General features: G+C 41.0%; 1 protein-coding gene across 3 annotated transcripts in view; it reads left to right on the plus strand.

The window, feature by feature from the left end:
* SLC17A5 (solute carrier family 17 member 5) overlaps positions 1-21,112 on the plus strand; it is a 79,301-nt gene that overhangs the window by 16,506 nt on the left and 41,683 nt on the right. For 2 of the 3 annotated variants that reach the window (XM_080665500.1, XM_080665502.1), the window contains exons 3-6: positions 8,836-9,069; positions 11,614-11,701; positions 18,399-18,485; positions 19,654-19,772. In XM_080665500.1, the coding sequence (XP_080521626.1) occupies positions 8,836-9,069; positions 11,614-11,701; positions 18,399-18,485; positions 19,654-19,772 (528 nt within the window). The remainder of the gene's footprint in view (positions 1-8,835; positions 9,070-11,613; positions 11,702-18,398; positions 18,486-19,653; positions 19,773-21,112) is intronic. The other variant, XM_080665501.1, reaches the window with a different exon arrangement.

Consider the following 21,112-nt stretch of genomic DNA (forward strand, 5'->3'; position numbering starts at 1 on the left):
TTAAATATATTTTATTGATTTTTTACAGAGAGGAAGGGAGAGGGATAGAGAGTTAGAAACATCGATGAGAGAGAAACATCGATCAGCTGCCTCCTGCACACTCCCCACCGGGTATGTGCCCGCAACCAAGGTACATGCCCTTGACCGGAATCGAACCTGGGACCCTTGAGTCCGCAGGCCGACGCTGTATCCACTGAGCCAAACCGGTTAGGGCGAGAAAAAAAATTTTTAGAGAGCTTTCATATTGTTATAATTGCTGGTCATTAAGGTTCGCTTAATAAGATGGAAGAACAGCCCTAGCCGATTTGGCTCAGTAGATAGAGTGTTGGCATGTGGACTGAAGGGTCCCGGCTTCGATTCTGGTCTAGGGCTCACACTTGGGTGGCAGGCTTGATCCCCAATGTGGGGGCATACAGGGGGTAGCCAATCAATGATTCTCTCTCATCATTGATGTTTCTATCTCTATAACTCTCCCTTCCTCTCTGAAGTCAATACAAATATTTTTTTAAAAGATGGAAGGACAGAAATTAGAAGAAAAATAAAAGTCCACTCAGACCCCTTCCTAATTGCCTTCAGATATTTGCAGATATTGTTTAAAAAAAAAAAAAAAAAAAGACAATGGGTGTACAATTGTCCTGCGGTTAAGAAGAAAAAGGGAAGGAAAAAATTGGCAAAATCTTACTAAAAGACAACTTAAATTTTTGTGTCCTAAGAACTCAGCTTGGTAACCATCAGGTTGGAAGCTCCAAAACATGGTCAAACGAATATGGGCTAAACCAGCCTTGGGCAAACTACGGCCCGCGGGCCGGATCCAGCTGTTCTATCCGGTTCTCTTGCTCTCCCCTCCGCTCCTTTACTTTGAATTTATATTAGTTCACACAAACACTCCATCCATGCTTTTGTTCCGGCCCTCCGGTCCAGTTTAAGAACCCATTGTGGCCCTCGAGTCAAAAAGTTTGCCCACCCCTGGGCTAAACTCTTAAGGCAGGGTCCTACAAACTGCTGCCAGCCCTTGAGAAAAGTGTAACCTAAAATTACAATGGCAGTTGTGCCTAATGTTCCAATTAGATTAGATCATTTAAAAGTGCACTTAAAAGCAAAGACTTCCAAATCAAATAGAATGAAATGCCTGTTTTTAAATATTGAAACTATGAAACAAACTAGAGTCACAGAACTCGTTCCAGTAGGGTGAAAATCTTTAGATGATTATTAAAAAGGGGAGGGAGTAAATAAAATGGGCATTAATGGGGTTAAAACAAAGATTTTACTATGGTACTACAAAAGGCTGGATGGACCAAAGTGGCCCCTTGTTGGTCCCCCAACATCTCCCTCAAACAAATCTGTTCTTTTTTTTTTTATTGATTTTTTTACAGAGAGGAAGGAAGAGGGATAGAGAGTTAGAAACATCGATGAGAGAGAAACATCGATCAGCTGCCTCTTGCACACCTCCTACTGGGGATGCGCCCGCAACCAAGTTACGTGCCCTTGACCGGAATCGAACCCGGGACCCTTCAGTCCGCAGGCTGACGCTCTATCCACTGAGCCAGACTGGTTTCGGCAAATCTGTTCTATTTACCCCAGTTTAGAAAACTTTAAAGTTAGAAGGCAGAGATTACAATGAGAAACTTGACCAGCATTCATTTGGGGCAGCGGTCAGGCTGGTTAATCAAGTTAAAGATTGAAAACAGGGCAGGATCCCTTGGCTGGACCCTTCACTGGGGACCTTTTTACACAACTGTGGGTAAATGGTCAGGGAATAGAAAAGAGAAATTTCCAGGACTCCTGACTCGGGCTTCAATTAGATTAAAATAATATAGAATATAGGGATTGGTAAGATTATGAAAATTTGAATGTTTAAGCAAACTTTATGTGAAGTTATTGGGTCTCTTTTACCTGATGTATTTATTACAGGGGTGGACATTGTTTCTCACTGGGAAACATTCCCCTTGCCTACTTTTATGAAACGAAAGGCATATAAATTCACCGCTCAAGCAATATTAATTAGACATGCTAAAGAAGAAGTAAAAATGTTTCATTGAGTGGTTGTTGGAAAGAGAGAATGAGAAATTAAAGAGATAAAAGGTACCTAAAATAAAAGACTATATGACTGACATTACTCCTTACAGATGATTTTCCTCAGGTAGTTTTCACTCCTTGGTCTAAGGCCAAATCTAAAGGCCATAATTAGATAATTCTTAAACTCAGGGAGGATTATCTGATTTGTAAATGGATTACCTCATGAGCCCAGTGAGAGAGGGAAATAAAATTTCACACTGTTCCTTCCTTCCCAAATCCAGACCAATTGATTATTGATCCTCTTTCTCCTAGGGATAGCTATTGCCTGTGTCCTAAGAGCTTGGAGTGGCTTTCTGCTTGCCAGGGACATGCAGACTGTCAGTGTTTTCTTTTGCCTATCAGAGGAAATGACTCTGGAAGGTAATGACTTCTGCATCTCTTCGGTCTGTGAGGAAGGAAGAAACTTTTCCTCTACCCTCATGGTTATTTCGGCTGGTCTAATAATCAAATACACATGAGACAGAGTAACAAGAGAAAATAACCACATTTAAAACATCTACATGGAACCCCCCATACATAAGAGAGTGAGAGACCTTACACACATGAGAGGTTCAGGGATAGAAAGTTAAAATGAGGTATACAGAGTGTTCCCCCCCCCACAAAAAAAATGTATTCACACTTTAACAGCTGATAGCTCAATTTTGAAAATGGAATGTATTTAATAAACTGCCTTTATAATTATGCAAAGTGTGAGTATACATTTTATGGGGGATACCCTATATAAGAGAAGGGGCCCTGGGAGATTCAAGAGGTCATGACAGAACTATAGGGAGAGAAGATGTTTAGAATTAGAAATTTGCCCTGCCCTATAGATAGGCCATAGTAAGTTATTTCTAGTAATAACTCTTATTATGGGCAAGGCCCCTAGTTCTTTGAGAGGTAAAAGTTTCTCATAAGCCTGCAATGTCTTAATGTCTTCAGCTCAAAATAATTCACATTGCAAAGTAGCACACTTGGGGAGGTCTGTTCTGAGCCCCTACAAGTCCATGATATTGTTTCATACTGCCAGAAATATTGTCCCAGCTGAAACCTAACAAGACACTTGAAAAGATTTAATAACTTTTTGGCTCAGTGGTTGGAGCTTTGGCCCACGAACTGAAGGGTCTCAGGTTCGATTCCTGGTCAAGGGCACATACCTGGGTTGCAGGTTCGCTCCCTACCACTGGTCGGGATGTGTGTAGGAGGCAGCCAATCTATGTGTCTCTCTCACATCGATGTTTCTCTCTCTCCCTTCCCCTTACACTCTCTGAAAAGCAATGAAAAGAATATCATGTGAGGCTTAACAAAACAAACAAACAAAAAAAGAAATTTGGCAAAATTGGAAGCTAAAGATTCAAAGCCTGATGGGAACTTTTAAAAAAAGCCTCCTCCCCTAAGCTAAAATAAAGAAATATATAGCCGGAGGGAAAGAAGAAAATTAGGAAGATGTAGTTGTCACAATTGTATTGTAGTTAAAACACAATTCTTTGGGGAATTGAGAACAATTGTCATTACCTTACAAATCTGTGAAACCAGAAATGCAACTGTAGAAGTCATTTAAACCCTGTGACTTGGGACCACTGAGAACAAAAAATTGTCCTTTTCCCAAAGTCATTAAGAGCTAAAGTTGGACAACTTGATGTAAGCTTCAGACAAATCTTCACTACAGCTCATATATGGACAATCTTTTTGCCTATTGCAGAAAGATCACCAGAGACATTCAAACTTCAAACCAAGAAAATCCATCCACTGTCTGCCTTCAATCTTTTTGAAAAATGATTCGAGCCAGATATCTAGAAATCTTCTTGACTGCCTTCAGAATTCAGAACTGGGACTATAGTCTGCTCAATCATTAACTACTAGAGACCCAGTGCATGAAATTCGTGCATGGGGTGGGGGGTCCCCTTAGCCCAGCCTACACCCTCTCCAATCCAGAACCCCTTAGGGGATGTCCGACTGCCGGTTTAGGCCTGATCCCTGGGATCAGGCCTAAACCGGCAGTCGGACATCCCTCTCACAGTCCTGAACCACTTGCTCCTAATCGCTCACCTGCCTGCCTGTCTGGTTGCCCCTAACTGTCCCCCACCACCGCTGGCCTGATTGCCCCTCACTGTCCCCCTGCCAGCCTAGTCATCCCTAACTGCCCCCCGCTGCTGTCCAGGTGGCCCCCAACTGCCCCCTTCTGCCGGCCTGGTTGCCCCTCACGGCCCCCCTGCTGGCCTGGTCGCCCCACGCAGCCTGCTTGTTCAGTCGTTTGGTCATCCCTCATTAACCCCCCTGCCAGCCTGTTTGTAGGCAGCCATCTTGTGAGGGTGTGAGGGTTAATTTGCATATTACCTCTTTATTTTATAGGATAGTTTTTCTTTTGTTTCCATAAGGATACCTCCTAAATACTTAATTGTTTGCACCATAGGCCTAACTTTGGAACTCAGTTGCATCACTGGCTCCTGAAATAAGATAAAATTGTTTAATTAAACTTACCTATTTTTTAAGACTGAGACTGCTTTACTGAGATATGAAACAATCTATCAACCTAGTTTCTAGAATGTATAACTTCTCAGGAAGTTTCAAAGGCAGGACTGAGGGGGTTCAGAAGAGGCCCCTTTGACATGTGAATTATTTTGAGTTGCAGCCTTGTGAGAAACTTTTACTGCTCCCTTAAAGAATTTAAATTAGGGGCCTTGCCCATAATAAGAGTTATTACCAGAAATAACCAGGGCAAACTTCTAATTACTGAACATCTGTTTGTTCTTATTGTTTTGCAATAACCTTCCTCCCCTCTGAAGCTCCTAGGTGCTTTACCTTATCCTTACTTCAGAAAGTTATATATACACTAGAGGTCCGATGCACAAATTTGTGCAAGGAGCTCGGCTCCCACCCGCACCCACAGCCACCTCTGCCTCAGCCCCTGCCACTATGGCTTTGTCCAGAAGGTCATCCGGAAGGATGTCCAGAAGGACGTCCGATCTAATTAGCATATTATGCTTTTATTATAGACTAGTGACTCAGTGCATGAAATTCGTGCACATTAAAAGGGGATTAATTAGAGGAAATATTTTAATATTGCTATTTGCCCTTTCTCTATAATAGAAGTGTCAGAGATGAAAGAAAGTTAGTAAAATGTATATGAAAATCTTTTTCCTGTCAGAGACTGGGGTGCGCCATGGGACCCAGAGTCAAGTCCCCACCCACCCGTGGTGCCTCAAAATCACGTGCGACCCAGACCCAGCCAGCCCCACCCCCATCAAGCCCTACCAGGTGGAGGGGGCGCAGCCTCAGGTCACCTGGTCCGGTGCCAGGGTGGGGGATGCAGCCTCAGGTCCCTCGTCAAGCCCCACCAGGTGCGGGGCACAGCCTCAGGGCCCCCGTCAAGCCCCGCAGGGTGGGGGGTGCAATCTCAGGTCCCCTGGCCTGGCACCAGGGCAGGCAGTGCGGCCTGATGTCCCCTGGCGCACCCTCAGGTCCCCGGCCTGATGCCAGGGCAGGTGGTGCGGCCTGAAGTCCCATGTCAAGCCCCACTAGGTGGGGGAGCGGGGCCTGAGGTGCCCTGGCCTGGCGCTGGGGTGGGGGGCATGGACTGAGGTCCCCTATCAAGCCCCACCAGGTGGTCCCCTGGCCTGGTGCTGGAGCGGGGGGCATGGACTGAGGTCCCTCCATCAAGCCCTGCTGGGCATGGGGCACAGTCTGAGATTCCCTGTCAAGCCAGGCTGGGCGGGGAGGCGCAGCCTCAGGTCCCCCGGCCCGGCGCTGGGCGGGGGGGCGTAGCCTCGGGTCCTCTGTCAAGCCCCACCAGGTGTGGGGCGCAGCCTCAGGGCCCCCATCAAGCCTTGCCTGGTGGGGGGCACAGCCTGAGGTCCCCTGTCAAGCCCCACTGGGCAGGGGGCGCAGCCTGAGGTCCCCTGCCCTGGCCCAGCACCATGTAGCCTCAGATCCTTGCTGATTGCTCCTTAAGGCTCGTTATGGGAATTTGGCCTCTGCTGTGGGTGCAGCCATCTTGTGTTACGGAAATCCCACCTCCCCTGTGGGCGCAGCCATCTTTGTGATGGTGTGACAGTCAATTTGCATATTCCCTCTTTATTAGATAGGATAATTTTCCCTTTCTGTTTCTGAACCTCGTGTATGTGGGGTCTCTGACTCCACATGTACTGGTATGTGGGTTCTCACACATAAGTTATTAAATTTGGTTCTTTTCTCTTGTTACTTAGTCTCTCTCATGTAGATCTAATTATTAGAAATGGAAAGAACCTAGGAGGGTAGGTTCTTCTTCCCTCACACCAGAAAATTTGATTGTTTAATGTATTGCTGAATAGTTTTTATGGGTCTATTATTTAATAGCTGTTGTACTTATAAAGCTACTCTTGTAAGAGAGTTTAGATCATCTAAACTACAGGATGAAAAATAAGATTAGATCAATTTCTTAGGACATTCTTTTCCAAAATTTATACATGCCTAAACTAAGTCATTTAAGTTACTTTGCCTGCCTTATATTATAGTGGAATTGGTCATTGTGTTTATCATTTGTTCAGAATTGAGTTTTAAACACTTTAAATACAGTCATATGCCACTTAATGACAGGGATTCATTTTGAGAAATGCATCATTAGGTGATTTTGTCATTGTGTGAACATTATAGAGTGCCCTTACATCAATCTAGAATGGTATAGCCTACTACACACCTAAGCTATATGGTATAACCTATTGCAGTGTAGGGTTCTTGGCTAGACATCCCTGTAATAAAATACAGATTAACAGGAGAAAAACAAACAAAAGTTTGATAGCATGTACACTTCCTTTAAACATGAGAGAGACTCAGGAAAACTGAGTAAACTGCCAAAATGGCTGAAGCCACTACCTTAAAGATCATCTTCAGCTAAAGACAAAGGAAGATGTTGGGGGTCTACGGAGTCATTTATTTTCCATTTACTTCTAGAAACTGTATCTGTATCATGGTGGCTCACCTACTTTGTAGGAAGTTTGCTTGTTTGTCAGTCTAAAAGGAAAAGCCCAGTACACAAGGGTAAGTTTGTTATGAAGATTTAAGTCATATATTTCTTTACTGAGATGAGGTCATCCCCACCTTCCAGGTATAGAGAGGAAAACATCCTTACAATTGGAGATTTCTTAAAATCTAAATGTCCTTTATTTTATTTTTGTTGACACTATTACAGATGTTCCCCATTTCCCCTCCTTTGCCCACCTCCACCCAGCACCCCCACTTCCCTGGCCTTCATCACACTGTTGTTTGCAAAGATGGGCTATGGATATATGTTTTTTGGCTAATCTCTTCACAGGGTAACTTCTACTTGGTTTTCAGAGCTTCTCCCATATATGCTGTTTAAAATAAAGTTAACCAGCCTAGCATAACCCTTATGCCAAATAGACATATTTGGGGGTAACAAATTCTGTTCCCCTTCAGCTCCTAGGCTATAAACCTATAGAGCATGTACTAAATACTATAGGCAATTGTAACACAATGTGAAGTATTTGTGTAATGTGTTGCACTACAGAATCACTAGGCAATAGGAAATTTTCATCTCCGTTATAATGTTATGGTACCACTTTACTATATGTGGCCCCGTATTGACTGAAATGTCATTATGTGGCACGTGACTGTATTTTATTTTGCTTATCACACAGGGAGACAATACAGGGAGAAAAGCCTGGTGTCCTTTTTTATGAGTATATTTTCATCCATTTTCAGTGCTCACAAAGGAGCCAGATCACACTTAGGTGAGTCTCCTCTGCCATTTACAAATGAAAGCATTCAAGCAAGAAAGAGGTTTTCCTGCTCAAGGAAGCACATGTACAAAAAATCTTTACATTTGACTTAACTAATGTTGCTAAATACATATTTGGGTACATACCACCCACTTTCACCCATGCCAACCTTTGACATATAACTGTATAACTAAAGTCCTAAAATTGTACAGATACACTACAAATTGGTACCATAAACAAGGATAATTAGGGATTTGTTTTGTACCTTTCCCTTTGGCAAGTGCTTTTGTTGATCTAGCTACTTATCTTCATCTGCCTTATAAAGAGAAATCCTAGAATGGTTCTTTACACATTGGCTCGGTTATACAGCTATTAAAAATGTCAAATATTCAGATCACTTACTAAATCTTCATTATTACCTTACTATGTGCTGCTACTAATTAAACATTTCCTATTCACATGAAGTTTGTGGCTTGGTTTAAATTCTTGTTTTTTTGTATTGTTCTATATGCTTATTCAAGTGCTTGGTCTGCAATGGGGAGATATTAATGATCCATATTGATGTATACTAATATCCAACATTAAGTGAACACTTAGTATGTGTCATGCCTTATTTTATGTGCCTTTTCATTTATTCTTCCCAGAACATAAATCCAGTAAGTAATAGAGCTAGCCTGGAACCCAAGCTTGGCTTCAAAGCTTGGCACAGTCATTACAGTAGCCTATTTAGTAGCTTTCTGGATTAAGCCTGTGCCTCTTTTTTGAGCCTTCTTGGTCCTGATCATTACAAAACCTCTACAACTCATCCTATAATCTAGTTTCATAAAATAACAAGCCTTCTTAAAGTTTTTATCTTTCAATTATTTTCCATTCTTCTAGATAAGAAACTGCATGCCTGTGTCATGGTGACTCGCCTACCTTTTAGAAAGTTTGTGTGTTCTTCAATCTAAAACAGTGGTTCAGAATTACATTTTTATGTATTTACATGCCAGTAAGATAAAGGAGCTGTTTAATGAAGGTCTTATAAGTTTGGTGTTTTTTTCCCCCTTTCTACTCTTTATAGGGTAAAAGATACAAATGGGATGCAGAAACTCAAGGATGGATTCTTGGTTCTTTTTTTTATGGCTACATCGTCACACAGATTCCTGGAGGATATGTTGCCAGCAAAGTCGGGGGGAAACTGCTGCTAGGATTTGGGATCCTTGGCACTGCTGTCTTCACCCTATTTACGCCCATTGCTGCAGATATCGGAGTTGGAGCTCTCATTGTACTCAGAGCACTGGAAGGACTAGGAGAGGTAATTTTTTTCTCTCTTCTGGTTTTATTCTTACTCTATATAGCTTTCTTGTCTTTTTAAAGATACCATTCTTTGGTATGAATATGAACCAAAAGTTAATATTGGAAGATAATAGGGATTTATTTTTTACCAAGAAAGATGATTAACTAGAAAATAACCTGAGTAGATTTCCTTTATGGTCCATAAAGTCTCGAGTGGGAGCATCCTGACATTGGAAGCTTTACTGAAAGAGCAGAGAAGACATTTTCTAGGAGACATGCCATAGCTCTCTCTTTTATTTTAGGAGCTAATAAAATAAAACACTACTAAAACAGTTAAGACAGACCTCTGGAACTTTTGCCATAGTTTATCTCTGCCGCACAGACCTAAAACACATTTTACCCAATAGATTATTGAATTGCCTTTTTACTTTTAAATTTGTTGCTATTCAAAGAATTTCCTCTTTATCATTTGTTCTTTTTTCTGGTCCTCTAACTTAGAGAAATTATTTTGTCATTTTATATAAATTTCTTTGTTTCTATGATTCTTCTGTTCTTTCTGTTGCTTTTAGAATTATTATTAATTTTTATGTCTTTCTCCCTCCCCTCCAAAGACTTTTACCATTTAAAAAATTTTTAATTCCTTATCTTTTTTCCTTTTCACTTCTCCTTTGCATTTCATATTTGTACCTCCATCTTTAAATAAGGATTTTTGTTTGTTTGTTTCTTTTAACTTTCTTTTAACTAAACCAAGGCATAGGTTAGTTTTCTCTCTCTTAACACTTCTCTAACCCAAGCAAAATAGTGGCCTCTAGATTTGGTGTAGAGCATGAAGGTTATTTCAGGTAGTAATGTATTATGCTATATTAGAAAACCACTAACTGGAGTCATAAAAACAGAGTTTGAATAATACCTTCACTGTGAAAATGTTAGGTAAGTCCTAAGGTCTAGGCCTCAATTCCATAATTTTTTAAAATTGGGACTAAAATACCTGCCCCATATTCAGTCACAGCCCAAATTGGATAATGATTGCTAGAGTACTTTGGAAAGTGCCAAGTCCTAATTTAATTTAAGCTTTGATCACTCATCTGAACATTTTGTCCTTATCAAATAGAGATGTACTAAATAAATCCCTCTTGACTACAAAATAAAAATTATCCCTGTATTACCAGGTTCCTCTTCTCCTTACCTAAGTAGATTACACTTAATTGTAGTATATTTTCTCTGTTCCAGGTATTGAATCTCCTTGCTGCATGTATTCTCATATTTTAGTACACTGTCTATTAATGCCACCAATTTAGCATTATAGTATATTGATTGTATTACTACTGCTATCTCAAGTGACCATTTTATTTCTGAATAGAATTTAAGTTGTGTTTATTCTGAGGTTCTTTTGTCTTTCTTTATTCCTCCAATATGTATCACATGTACATTGCCTCATCCATAAAATCAGGTCAGCATCTTTCATCCCTAGCATCTGATTCAACATAAAATATACCTACATTGTTCCTAGGGTTTTATAATAAAGTTTTCCACAATATAATCTCGGTTGACAATTCCGAATGTCTTAAGATTTATTATTTCTATAATGACTCCTCCTGTTGCTCCATGATACAGATTATTACCTATTTGGAATGCTGCCTAAGTCATTTTTGCTTCTATTAGTATTTCTTTCTTTTTTTCTTTTGGAAAGAATCAGCAGAAAGTACAAAGTAATAAAGCATATATTCTTCTCTCCATTAATAATAGCACTAGTACCATTTATTTTTACAACAAGCATGCAAGATAGGGAGTATTATCTCTGTTTTACATATAAAGAAACTGAAGTTCAAGGAGATTAATTGAGACTACACAAAGACTATACACACTGTAATTGAATTTATCCCCCCCCCCCAGACCATTTTTTTTTATCAGTTAAGATCAACTTGAATTTCTTTCAGTATCCCAAAGTATTAGCTCAGTATTTTTAAAAGTTATATTGGTGCCCTAGGTAGTTTGGCTCAGTGGATAGAGCGTCGGCCTGCGGACTGAAGGGTCCCAGTTTCAATTCCACTCAAGGGCATATGTTCGGGTTGCAGGCTCAATCCCCAGTAGGGGGCGTGCAAGAGGCAGCCAATCAATGATTCTCGCTCTCATTGATGTTTCTATCTCTTTCTCCCTCTCCCTTCCTCTCTGAAATCAATAAAAATATATTAATAAAATAAAATTTAAAAAGTTATGTGTTGGTAACATTTCCATTTCATTCAGGCCTTTAATAAAGTGAATGAGTAAAATTAACCTTGAGAGGGATCTTTTATGTCATCATTCAGTCCATTCTTTTGGATTTATTGTAACCTTTACCTTAGTCCTCAAATCAGTTGATAGAATTCACAAATCTTTGTTCAGATTTTGAAAGTACTTCATATAAGGTATTGTCACTTAACGCTATAAAGGCATTTCACTTTATGGAACCTGATTCTGGTTTGATACTTATCCAGAAATTTCTCTTGCAATAAAATGCAACTGAATTAAAACATTAGCACAGCTACCTTATATTTCATCAGAAATGTCCTTTTCCCCTCCTCAGGGTGTTACATTTCCAGCCATGCATGCCATGTGGTCTTCTTGGGCTCCCCCTCTTGAAAGAAGCAAGCTTCTTAGCATTTCATATGCAGGTGAGATAACTATTCTCTTAAAAAATTTTGCTGTAATTGCTTATGTACATAACAACCTTGGAGAAAAGTGCCTGCACACCAGCATCATAGAGTGTCCGATGCCTCCTTTGGGGGAAAATTAACTTTTGGGGGTATAACTTTATTTTTCCTTTTTTTTCTTTGGCTCAACTATATAAAGCAATGTGGCTTAACTAACTAATGTTATTTTGTTCATCTACCATAATTTATTTTTTAAAATGTTGACTTTCCAGATATCCTATATAATAAAAGGCTAATATGCAAATCGACTGAATGGCAGAACAACTGGTTGCTATGACGTGCACTGACCACCAGGGGCAAGACACTCAATGCAGGAGCTGCCCCCTGGTGATCAGTACGCTCCCACAGGGGACACCACTCAGCCAGAAGCCCTGAGCCAGGCTCATGGCTGGTGAGCGCAGCAGTGGTGGCGGGAGCCTCTCCCACCTCCATGGCAGTGCTAAGGATATCCGACTGCTGGCTTAGGACCGCTAAGCCATCAGTCCGATATCCCCCAAGAGCTCCCGGACTGCGAGAGGGCACAGGCCGGCTGAGGGACACCCCCCCCTCCCGCCGAGTGCACGAATTTTGTGCACCAGGCCTCTAGTTGGTATAGAAAATACTATGGGTTTTTTTGTGGGGGTTTTTTATTGTTGTTAATCCTCACCCAAGGACATTTTCTCCATTGATTTTGTTTTTAGAGAGAGTGGAAGGAAGGGGGTAGACAGAGAGAGAGAAACATCTATGTTAGAGAGAGAGAGCGATTGGATGCCTCCCGCACGTGCCCCAACCTGTGCTAGGTATCGAGCCTGCAACTGAAGCACAGGACCCTGACCGGAATCTACCTCCGACCCTTCAGTCTGAGGGCCAATGCTCTAATCATTGAGCAAAACCAGCCAGTGTGAGGATGCTATGTTTTTTTAAAAAGTCCAATGGCTGGAAAATTGAAGGCTCATCCTTAAATTGTGATTTCTAACTTTATCATCTAATGTACATTTCATGACTCTCAACCTCTCTCTTCATATATCTTTTTTTCTATGCATTTATTTGCCATCATTTTTATAAGTGAGATAGCATAGGCTTTATATGTGAATTATAATTTTACCAGATTACACAAGAACTCTAGCCTTTCTTCTATTAACTGAATTAAAACTTTTGCTTTTAAATTCAATAGTTGAGAAAGGCCTCTCTGTGGTGACTTAAAAGCTAAAATCTAAAAGGGTAAGAATGAACTAGTCATGCAAAGAGCAGAAAGAAGATCATTCCAGCCCATCAGAACAACATGTACAAGGGCTCTCAGGCAGGAAATACATAAGGGTTCAAAGAAATGAAAAATCACTATGGGTGGCTAGAACATAATGAATAAAAGGGATATTACATAAAAGTTTAGAGAAATAGACAAAAGCCAGATAATATCAGGCCTTATAGGCTACAGGAAAGAATGAGGATTTTTATTTCCAAAATATAATGCGGAGACATCAGAGGGTTTTATTTTTGGTTTTGTTTTTTTCAATCCTCACCTAAGGAAATGTTTTTATTGATTTTGAGAGAGAAAGAAAGGAAAATATCAATAGGTTGACCCAAGGATCAGACTCACAATCTAGGTGTGTGCCCTGACCAGGAATTGAACCCACCACCTTTTGGTGTATGTCAGTGGTCAGCAAACTCATTAGTCAACAGAGCCAAATATCAACAGTACAATGATTGAAATTTCTTTTGAGAGCCAAATTTTTTAAATTTAAACTATATATGTAGGTACATTGTTATTAACTTAATTAGGGTACTCCTTCAATCGCACTGTACGTGCACGCCCACACGTGGCATTTTGTGGAAGAGCCACACTCAAGGGGCCAAAGAGCCGCATGTGGCTCATGAGCCGCCGTTTGCCGACCACTGGTGTATGGGGTGATGCTCCAACCAACTGAGGCACCCTGTCAGGGCATAGATATCAGGGGTTTTTAATCAAGAGAGAGACATGATCCAATTTATATTTTTAGAAGATGATTCTTATAGCTGTATAGAGATTAACATGAGAAATCTGATTATAAGTTCAGGTACTATCTGTGGTTCCCTTTCACAGTTGAATATAGTCTAACCTCGAATTATTAGTCAACATTTTTTACACTCTTCACCACTTCATGTCTAAACTACATCCAGCATGGCCAGTGGTGAACTTGAGGAGGGGTGGCAAAGGATTAAAGAAAACAGCCAAGAGAATACAGTTGGGGCCAGGTGGATCACTGTGCTTGGATGAGAAAACAGTGACACAGCCTGTAAGCCGAAGCTTTATTTTATAGTCAGATCACACAAAGTAAAACAAGGACAAGATGTTTACAATGTTCTTGCGAGTTTCAAATCTGCTTCTTTCCTATTGTTGCCATTCTCTGAACTCTTATCAAGCTTTGTTTTGGCAGCACCTGCTGCACCTCCCGCAGTCCACATCTCTTAGCTACCTAGAACTGCAGGTTCGGACTATAAGGTCAAGCTTACAACCATAGCCTTTGGCTATAACCGTGCTGGGAGGCCTTTGCCCTCCAAGCTGGGACTTGTATGTGGCTTTGCCACAAGTAAGTCCAAGGCTTGATCCTGTCTGAACTCTATAGCTACTCTCCACACATGTCAACTAGCCTATACCCTGGCACATAGTGCTTGGTATGGAGGACATATTCAGTAACTATACGACTTGTTTTACAGCCCTTATCTTCTTTTCCTTCACCCCATGTTCTCAAATCCACTCTCTGCTTTTCTACTTCCATGCCTTTACTCATCCTATTACAGATCCCTCTGTATCTTCTTTCTTACCTTGTTTCTACGGGACCAAATTTTACCCATCTTTTCAAAGCCCACTTCTGCTTATTACATCTTTTCCTGACCTCTGAAAGTCAGAGGTCATCTGTCTTATATTTGAACTTTCATATTGCTCTGTGACACTTAACACTTTCTAACATCTAGCCTATCTAATAAAAGAGTAATATGCAAATTAACCATAACTCCGTTACACCGACATGCCACGCCCCCCAGCCAATCAGGAGCAAGTATGCAAATTAACCCAACCAAGATGGCTGCAGCCATGGAGAGAGCAGGAGGGAGTCTTGGGTTTCCCCGGCGATAGAGGAAGCCAAGCTTTCCGCACACCCTGGCCGGCCCAGGCCTCCACTCCAGGCTACAAAGTTTCAATTATAGAAAATAAATAAATCCCAGATACCAGGGCCTCTGCTTGGGTCACTGGGGGGCATGTCCGGCCTGCAAACCACCACAGGCCCCTCACCCAGGCTGCCCCATGCCCCAAGGGAACCCCCACCCTGATCCGGGACACCCTTCAGGGCAAACCAGCTGGCCCCCACCCATGCACCAGGTCTCTATCCTATGTAATAAAAGAGTAATATGAAGATTGACCATCATTCCAACACACAAGATGGCTGCCCCTTGTGGTCAAAGATCCTGCCCCCATGTGGACACAAGATGGCCACCACAAGATGGTCAGCAGGGGTGGGCAGTTGGGAGGGACCAGGCCTGCAAGGGAGGGCAGTTGGGGGCGATCAAGCCTGCAGGGGAGGGCAGTTAGGGGTGACACAGCTGGCAGAGGAGGGAAGTTGGGGGTGACCGGGCCTGCAGGGAAGGGCAGTTGGGGGGACCCAGGCCTGCAGGGGAGAGCAGTTAGGGGTGACCAGGCCTGCAGGGGAGGGCAGTTAGGGGCAATCAGGCTGGCAGGGGAGCAGTTAGGCATCAATCAGGATGGCAGGGGAGTGGTTAGGGGGTGATCAGGCTGGCAGGCAGAAGCAGTTAGGGGCAATCAGGAAGGCAGGCAGGCGAGCATTTGGGAGCCAGCAGTCCTGGATTGTGAGAGGGATCCCAGATTGGAGAGGGTGCAGGCTGGGCTGAGGAACACCCCCCCACCCCCATGCACGAATTTCTTGCACCAGGCCTCTAGTCTATATATAAGCCTAAGCAACTGAACAACTGGTCGCTATGATGCATACTGATCACCAGGGGGCAGACACTCAATGCAGGAGCTGCCCCCCTGGAGGTCAGTGCGCTCCCACAGCCAACCTCCTGTGGCCGGCCAACCTCCCATGGTCCCTTCCCCTGGCCAGCCCAATCGGGACTGGGCAGACGGCCCCGATCAGCCCTGATCGCCGGCCAGGCCAAGGAACCCCACTCATGCATGAATTTGTGCACAGGGCCTCTAGTATAATAATAAGACCACAGCTTGAGCCAAGAAACAATATCTGATTATTTTAACTCCTGTCGTACCCACTAAGGTGTCTTGTGTATGGCAGTTAAAATTAATTTTATTATTTATTTCTCTGAAACAATTGTTTGTAACATATTGTGGACAAATTAGATTATTACAAGTTTTCATTTTTTTAATTTTAATTAATTTCATTATTGATTAAGGTATCACATATTTGTCCTCATCCCCCCATTCCCATCCCAAACCCCTCCCCATGCATGCCCCCACCCCCTGTTGTCCGTGACCACTGGTTAGGCTTATATGCATGCATACAAGTCCTTTGGTTGATCTCTCCCCCTTACCCCCACCCTCCCCTATCTTTCCTCTGAGGTTTGACAGTCTGATCGATGCTTCCCTGTCTCCAGGTCTGTTTTTGTTCATCAGTCTATGTTGTTCATTATTTCCCCTAGATGAGTGAGATCATGTGATACTAGAAATACCCTTATAAGAACCGAAAATGAGACAAACAATAATGGTTATGCTGGGAGGCAAATGAGTCAGTCTGTAGTGAGTTTCTTTCTAGGCCAACAGTTCTTTTGAGTCCCAATTTCAATGTCAAACAGTTCCTTATGTGTACATGTCAGCAATGATATTTCAGTTCTGGATGGTGGACAAATGGTGGTAACGCAGGTCTGACCCTCTCTGGTTTGGTCCTGGGCAACCTGCCACGACGCACAGCTACTGACTGCTAGTATGGCAAGGCGTCGTCAGCGTCTTCCATCTCTGGACTGTTTCTGTTCTGTCTTCATGGCTGGAGCAGTCCTGTCAATTCCTCTCTGTTGGAGGTGTTTTCTGAAAATATACAAACATATTCTCGACCAAAAGTTAATAAAGGAATCTTTTCTATAAATTTGACTTGGGATCCTTTTTCATTTTTTGCCCAAATGATTTTCCTTTGGCTTGTTTTGACACATGTGTGTTTTTCATGGGTATCTTGCTGTCCGCATTACAAATGAAAGTTAATTTTCTAAAGTAAAAATTTTCTAGATGTAATTTACTTACAGGATATTTTTCCTCACATGATATTCTTCTACTGCACCCCCTTTTTTATTTAAATATTAGGAGGCTTTTGGAAATTTTATAATGTAGTCTTGATAGCTTTTAAATTTTAATTTTTTGCACTAAAATATGACTGCTTTAGGTTCATTACATGTTACGCAATTTTACCATAAGATGAACTACCAATAAAAATTTTAGTTAATACGTTAGGAACAGCTTTTTGTCCAGTACCATTAATTTTGCTAGAATATTTGTTTATTTCACTTAGCCAATTTAAATTAGTCTGAGAACTTGACTACTATTTTACTGTCATATTTAATACTCTAACAACAATCTTATTTTACCCTGTAAATATTAGTGGAAAGGATTATTTGCCTTCTTGAGTAGGCCCTGAGCATTCCTGGTGCTAGGTTGGATTTAGATATCAAAAACCCACTTCCCCATACCATGGGTACAAGACAACTCAAACAAGTCTTGTTGCAGTGAGAGGGCAGCTGCTGTCGGCCAAGTCTCTGTCTGTTACCTGGGTCCCGATTTGAGCTGGGCATGGGAAGCGAAGCAGCCATGGGGTCAGGAGACCTCCCTCAGAAGGGGTGAGGGTTCAGGCCCCTGCAAAGTTGGGGGGGTGAGGGTCTGTGCCCCACCTCTGTTGACCCCCAAGTTCTCTCCTGATGGCCCCTCTGCGACTGTGCCTGTCTTAGGTTGTCCCTTCCCTGAGGAATCTTACCCGTCTCTGGCTAACCAGCCATCCTCCGGGGCCAAGCAGGGTGATGTGAGGTTCAGTTCTGTCTCCTTGGTAGCCTATGCCCCCATGGCCTCCACGCCCAGCACCTGCCTTGGGATCCCCTCGCCTGCTGGCGGGGCCCCGGCACTAATCACATATCTTGGGGAACCCAGGTTTCTTTCCAGTGAGGGCCCAGCTCACCCCACTGGGCGAGAGACAGGTCCATGGTACCAGCCACCACGAGGCTTCAACCTCAGCATGAACAGAAAGCACAGGCAACAGCTGTGGGCAATTGGATTGTGAGAAGAGGGACAAGTTTTCGTTCTTATTTCATCAAGTATGCTGCTCTAGGTTATGTTTATCAGCCTTAGAGATCACCTTTGAACCTCAGATACCTAGATTCCTAACACATGTGACATTTACCCTTTCATATTATAATAGGTCTTATATCGATAGATGCCTTCTAATGCAATAGCTACATAGTTGTAACTAATGGAACTACATATTAACGTATACATTTTACATATTGTGGATTCTCTGGTAAATGATTCCTTAAGAAAATGGATTGTTTGTATTTACATGTGACTAATTCAGTTCTTGTAGGATCTGAATCATTCTTTCTCTTCTCCATTATTTGTTACCCATCTTCTTTAAGCAATAGATGGGTAACCAAGTCTTTGTTCATCTCTCCAAAGTTTACAAAGTCTTTGTTGTTGTTCTAGGAGCACAGCTTGGGACAGTAATTTCTCTTCCTCTTTCTGGAATAATTTGCTTCTATATGAATTGGACTTACGTCTTCTACCTTTTTGGTAAGTTCATTGAAAAATTTAACCTAAATTATAGTGTAACGAATCCAAAATGTAATAGTAGTCTCATAATTGGTTAAAAATATATATTCCAACTCACTGAAGTAATCATCTCCAAAATCACAAAGCTCTAAAACACTGATAACCTATTTTTCAAGTTGATAAGGTCAAAATGATCTAGCTGAGTTTTGACCTGATATTAGTTTGGGGATATTTCTCAATAGAAACTGCTGTTGAATCCAAGACTTAAATGCTATACTTACTATCAAAAATTACTACGTTGAATATTATTGAAATGTATATTTTGAAAATTTTCTTCTCAAGCAAGATAGGATGCTCTCATTTGTTAGTTTTAATTTTGTCCCAGGGCCTTTTACTTCTCAGTCTCATTAGCATAATGATACATGTTTTCAATAAATTAGATTGCCACAAAGACATTTTATGCAGAAAATCTATCTGCAATCAAAACAAAAGAAAACCAACACAAAACAATAACAGATACCTGTGGAAATAATAGCTTGTGGAAATTTATATTTTAAAAGGTTTGCCAGCTTGCTCTTCCTCTCTCTGGAGCACACCCATGCCTTTTCTCCTCTCCTTCTCTCTGCCTTTTTTTTTTTCCTAAGCTCAAGGGCCTTCTTTTGTTTTTGTTAGGTGTGTTTTTTGTTTGTTTTTTTTTGGGGGGGGGGGAGCGGGGGTGTTTTTTCTCTTTTTTTTTAAAATAATTTATTTTTGAAAGTATTACATATGTCCTCTTTTTTCCCCCATTGACCCCCTCCAGCCTACCCCTGCCCTCCACTCCAGGTCAAGGGTCCTTCTTTTGTCTCTAACTTGTTTCCTGAGCCCACAAAGCTCAGCTGGCTCACTGCTTCTACAGCTCACTTCTACCTCTGACTTCCTAAATAAACTTTTGCAAATAAATAAAAATAAAGGATTTGTCTGGTATACTCTGAAAGGCAGAGTCATATGGTCAAAAGTTGTTTTCTTCAAAATTTATAGGAAATAATACAGATAGCAATTATCCCATTAAAGAATTACGAGAGGAACTTGAAATAAAAACTAAACTGAAACCAATATACATTGATTTTATAATTACATAATTTTTTAACACATGTAAGAATTACTGTTGGTGCATTCTAATTTTATTTAACTATTATTTTTCTATTTCAAGGTATTGTTGGAATCATTTGGTTTGTTTTATGGATCTGGTTAGTTAGTAATACACCAGAAACTCACACGACAATCTCCCACCAGGAAAAGGAATACATTCTTTCATCGTTAAAAAATCAGGTATTGACTTTGGCATATTTTAAAAATAATTTTGAAACTTTTTTTTCTTCAGAATTTAGATACCAATTTTTTTTTATCATGTTGCGCAAATTAGTACAAGTTTCATTCTTATGGATCTGAATCATTCAGATCCCAATTTTTAACAGATATTTTTATTGTACATGCTCTAGGCAAAATGGAACAGGCAAATGAAATAAATGTACAAAGTGTTTGTTTTGCCGGAGAAATTCTAATTCTCTCTAGCTTAAATCTATGAAACAATTTTTAAAGTTATTTTAAACCTTCTAGAGCAGCAGTTTTCAACCTTTTTCATCTTATGGCACACTAATTACCAAAATTCTGTAGCAGACAAAAAAAAGTATATATTTTTTGCTAATCTGACAAAAAAAATAGGTATAATTTTGATTCATTTACACCAGATAGCTATTGTTGTATTGGCTCTTGTCGTTTTTTGGTAAAATATGTTTTTATTGATTTTAGAGAAGAGAAGAAGGGGGACAGAGAGAGAGAGCAATATCAAGTGGTTGCTTCCCAAGTACGAGGACCTAACCCACAACCTGGGCATGTGCCCTGAACAGGAATTGAACCAGCAACCTTTCTTTCAGTCCATGACACACCGCTCAAACAATTGAGGCTCACTGGCCAGGGCGGCTGTTGACTTTTAATTTGACAGTCTAAGGCAGTGGTCGGCAAACTGCGGCTCGCGAGCCACATGCAGCTCTTTGGCCCCTTGAGTGTGGCTCTTCCACAAAATACCACAGCCTGGGCGAGTCTATTTTGAAGAAGTGGCATTAAAAGAAGTTTAAGTTTAAAAAATTTGGCTCTCAAAAGAAATTTCAATCGTTATACTGTTGATATTTGGCTCTGTTGACTAATGAGTTTGCCGACCACTGGTCTAAGGGAAAAGAGGTCAGTGCCTCTGATTAAATAGCCAAATATTGCATGTTTTAAAAATTCTTCTGTCACACTGGTTGAAAATTTCTGTTCTAGAGTAATGATTATCAGGTGAATCTTAAATTTGTTTTCTTCTTAATTAGTAGAAAATAAAATGTGTTATTTATGAAAGTAATCTTATAGCTACATTCTAAATGTTAGTTTTTAGAAAACTAGTATGTTTTTATCTGTACTTATGAGTGTGATTTAATGATGATAGCACATTTAATTTATAAATGAGTGTGATTTAATGATGATAGCACATTTAATATATATAACTATTTGCCCCTCTACAGTAGATCTTTAGAAAAAAAACATCTTATTAAAGCTAGATTTCTATCACTTAAACACAGTAGCAAGTCAGAAATAAAAGTCTGTCATAATTTAATATAAGAAATACTCAAGCC

Source organism: Plecotus auritus, assembly GCF_963455305.1.
Source record: "Plecotus auritus genome assembly, chromosome: 4".
NCBI lineage: Eukaryota > Metazoa > Chordata > Mammalia > Chiroptera > Vespertilionidae > Plecotus > Plecotus auritus.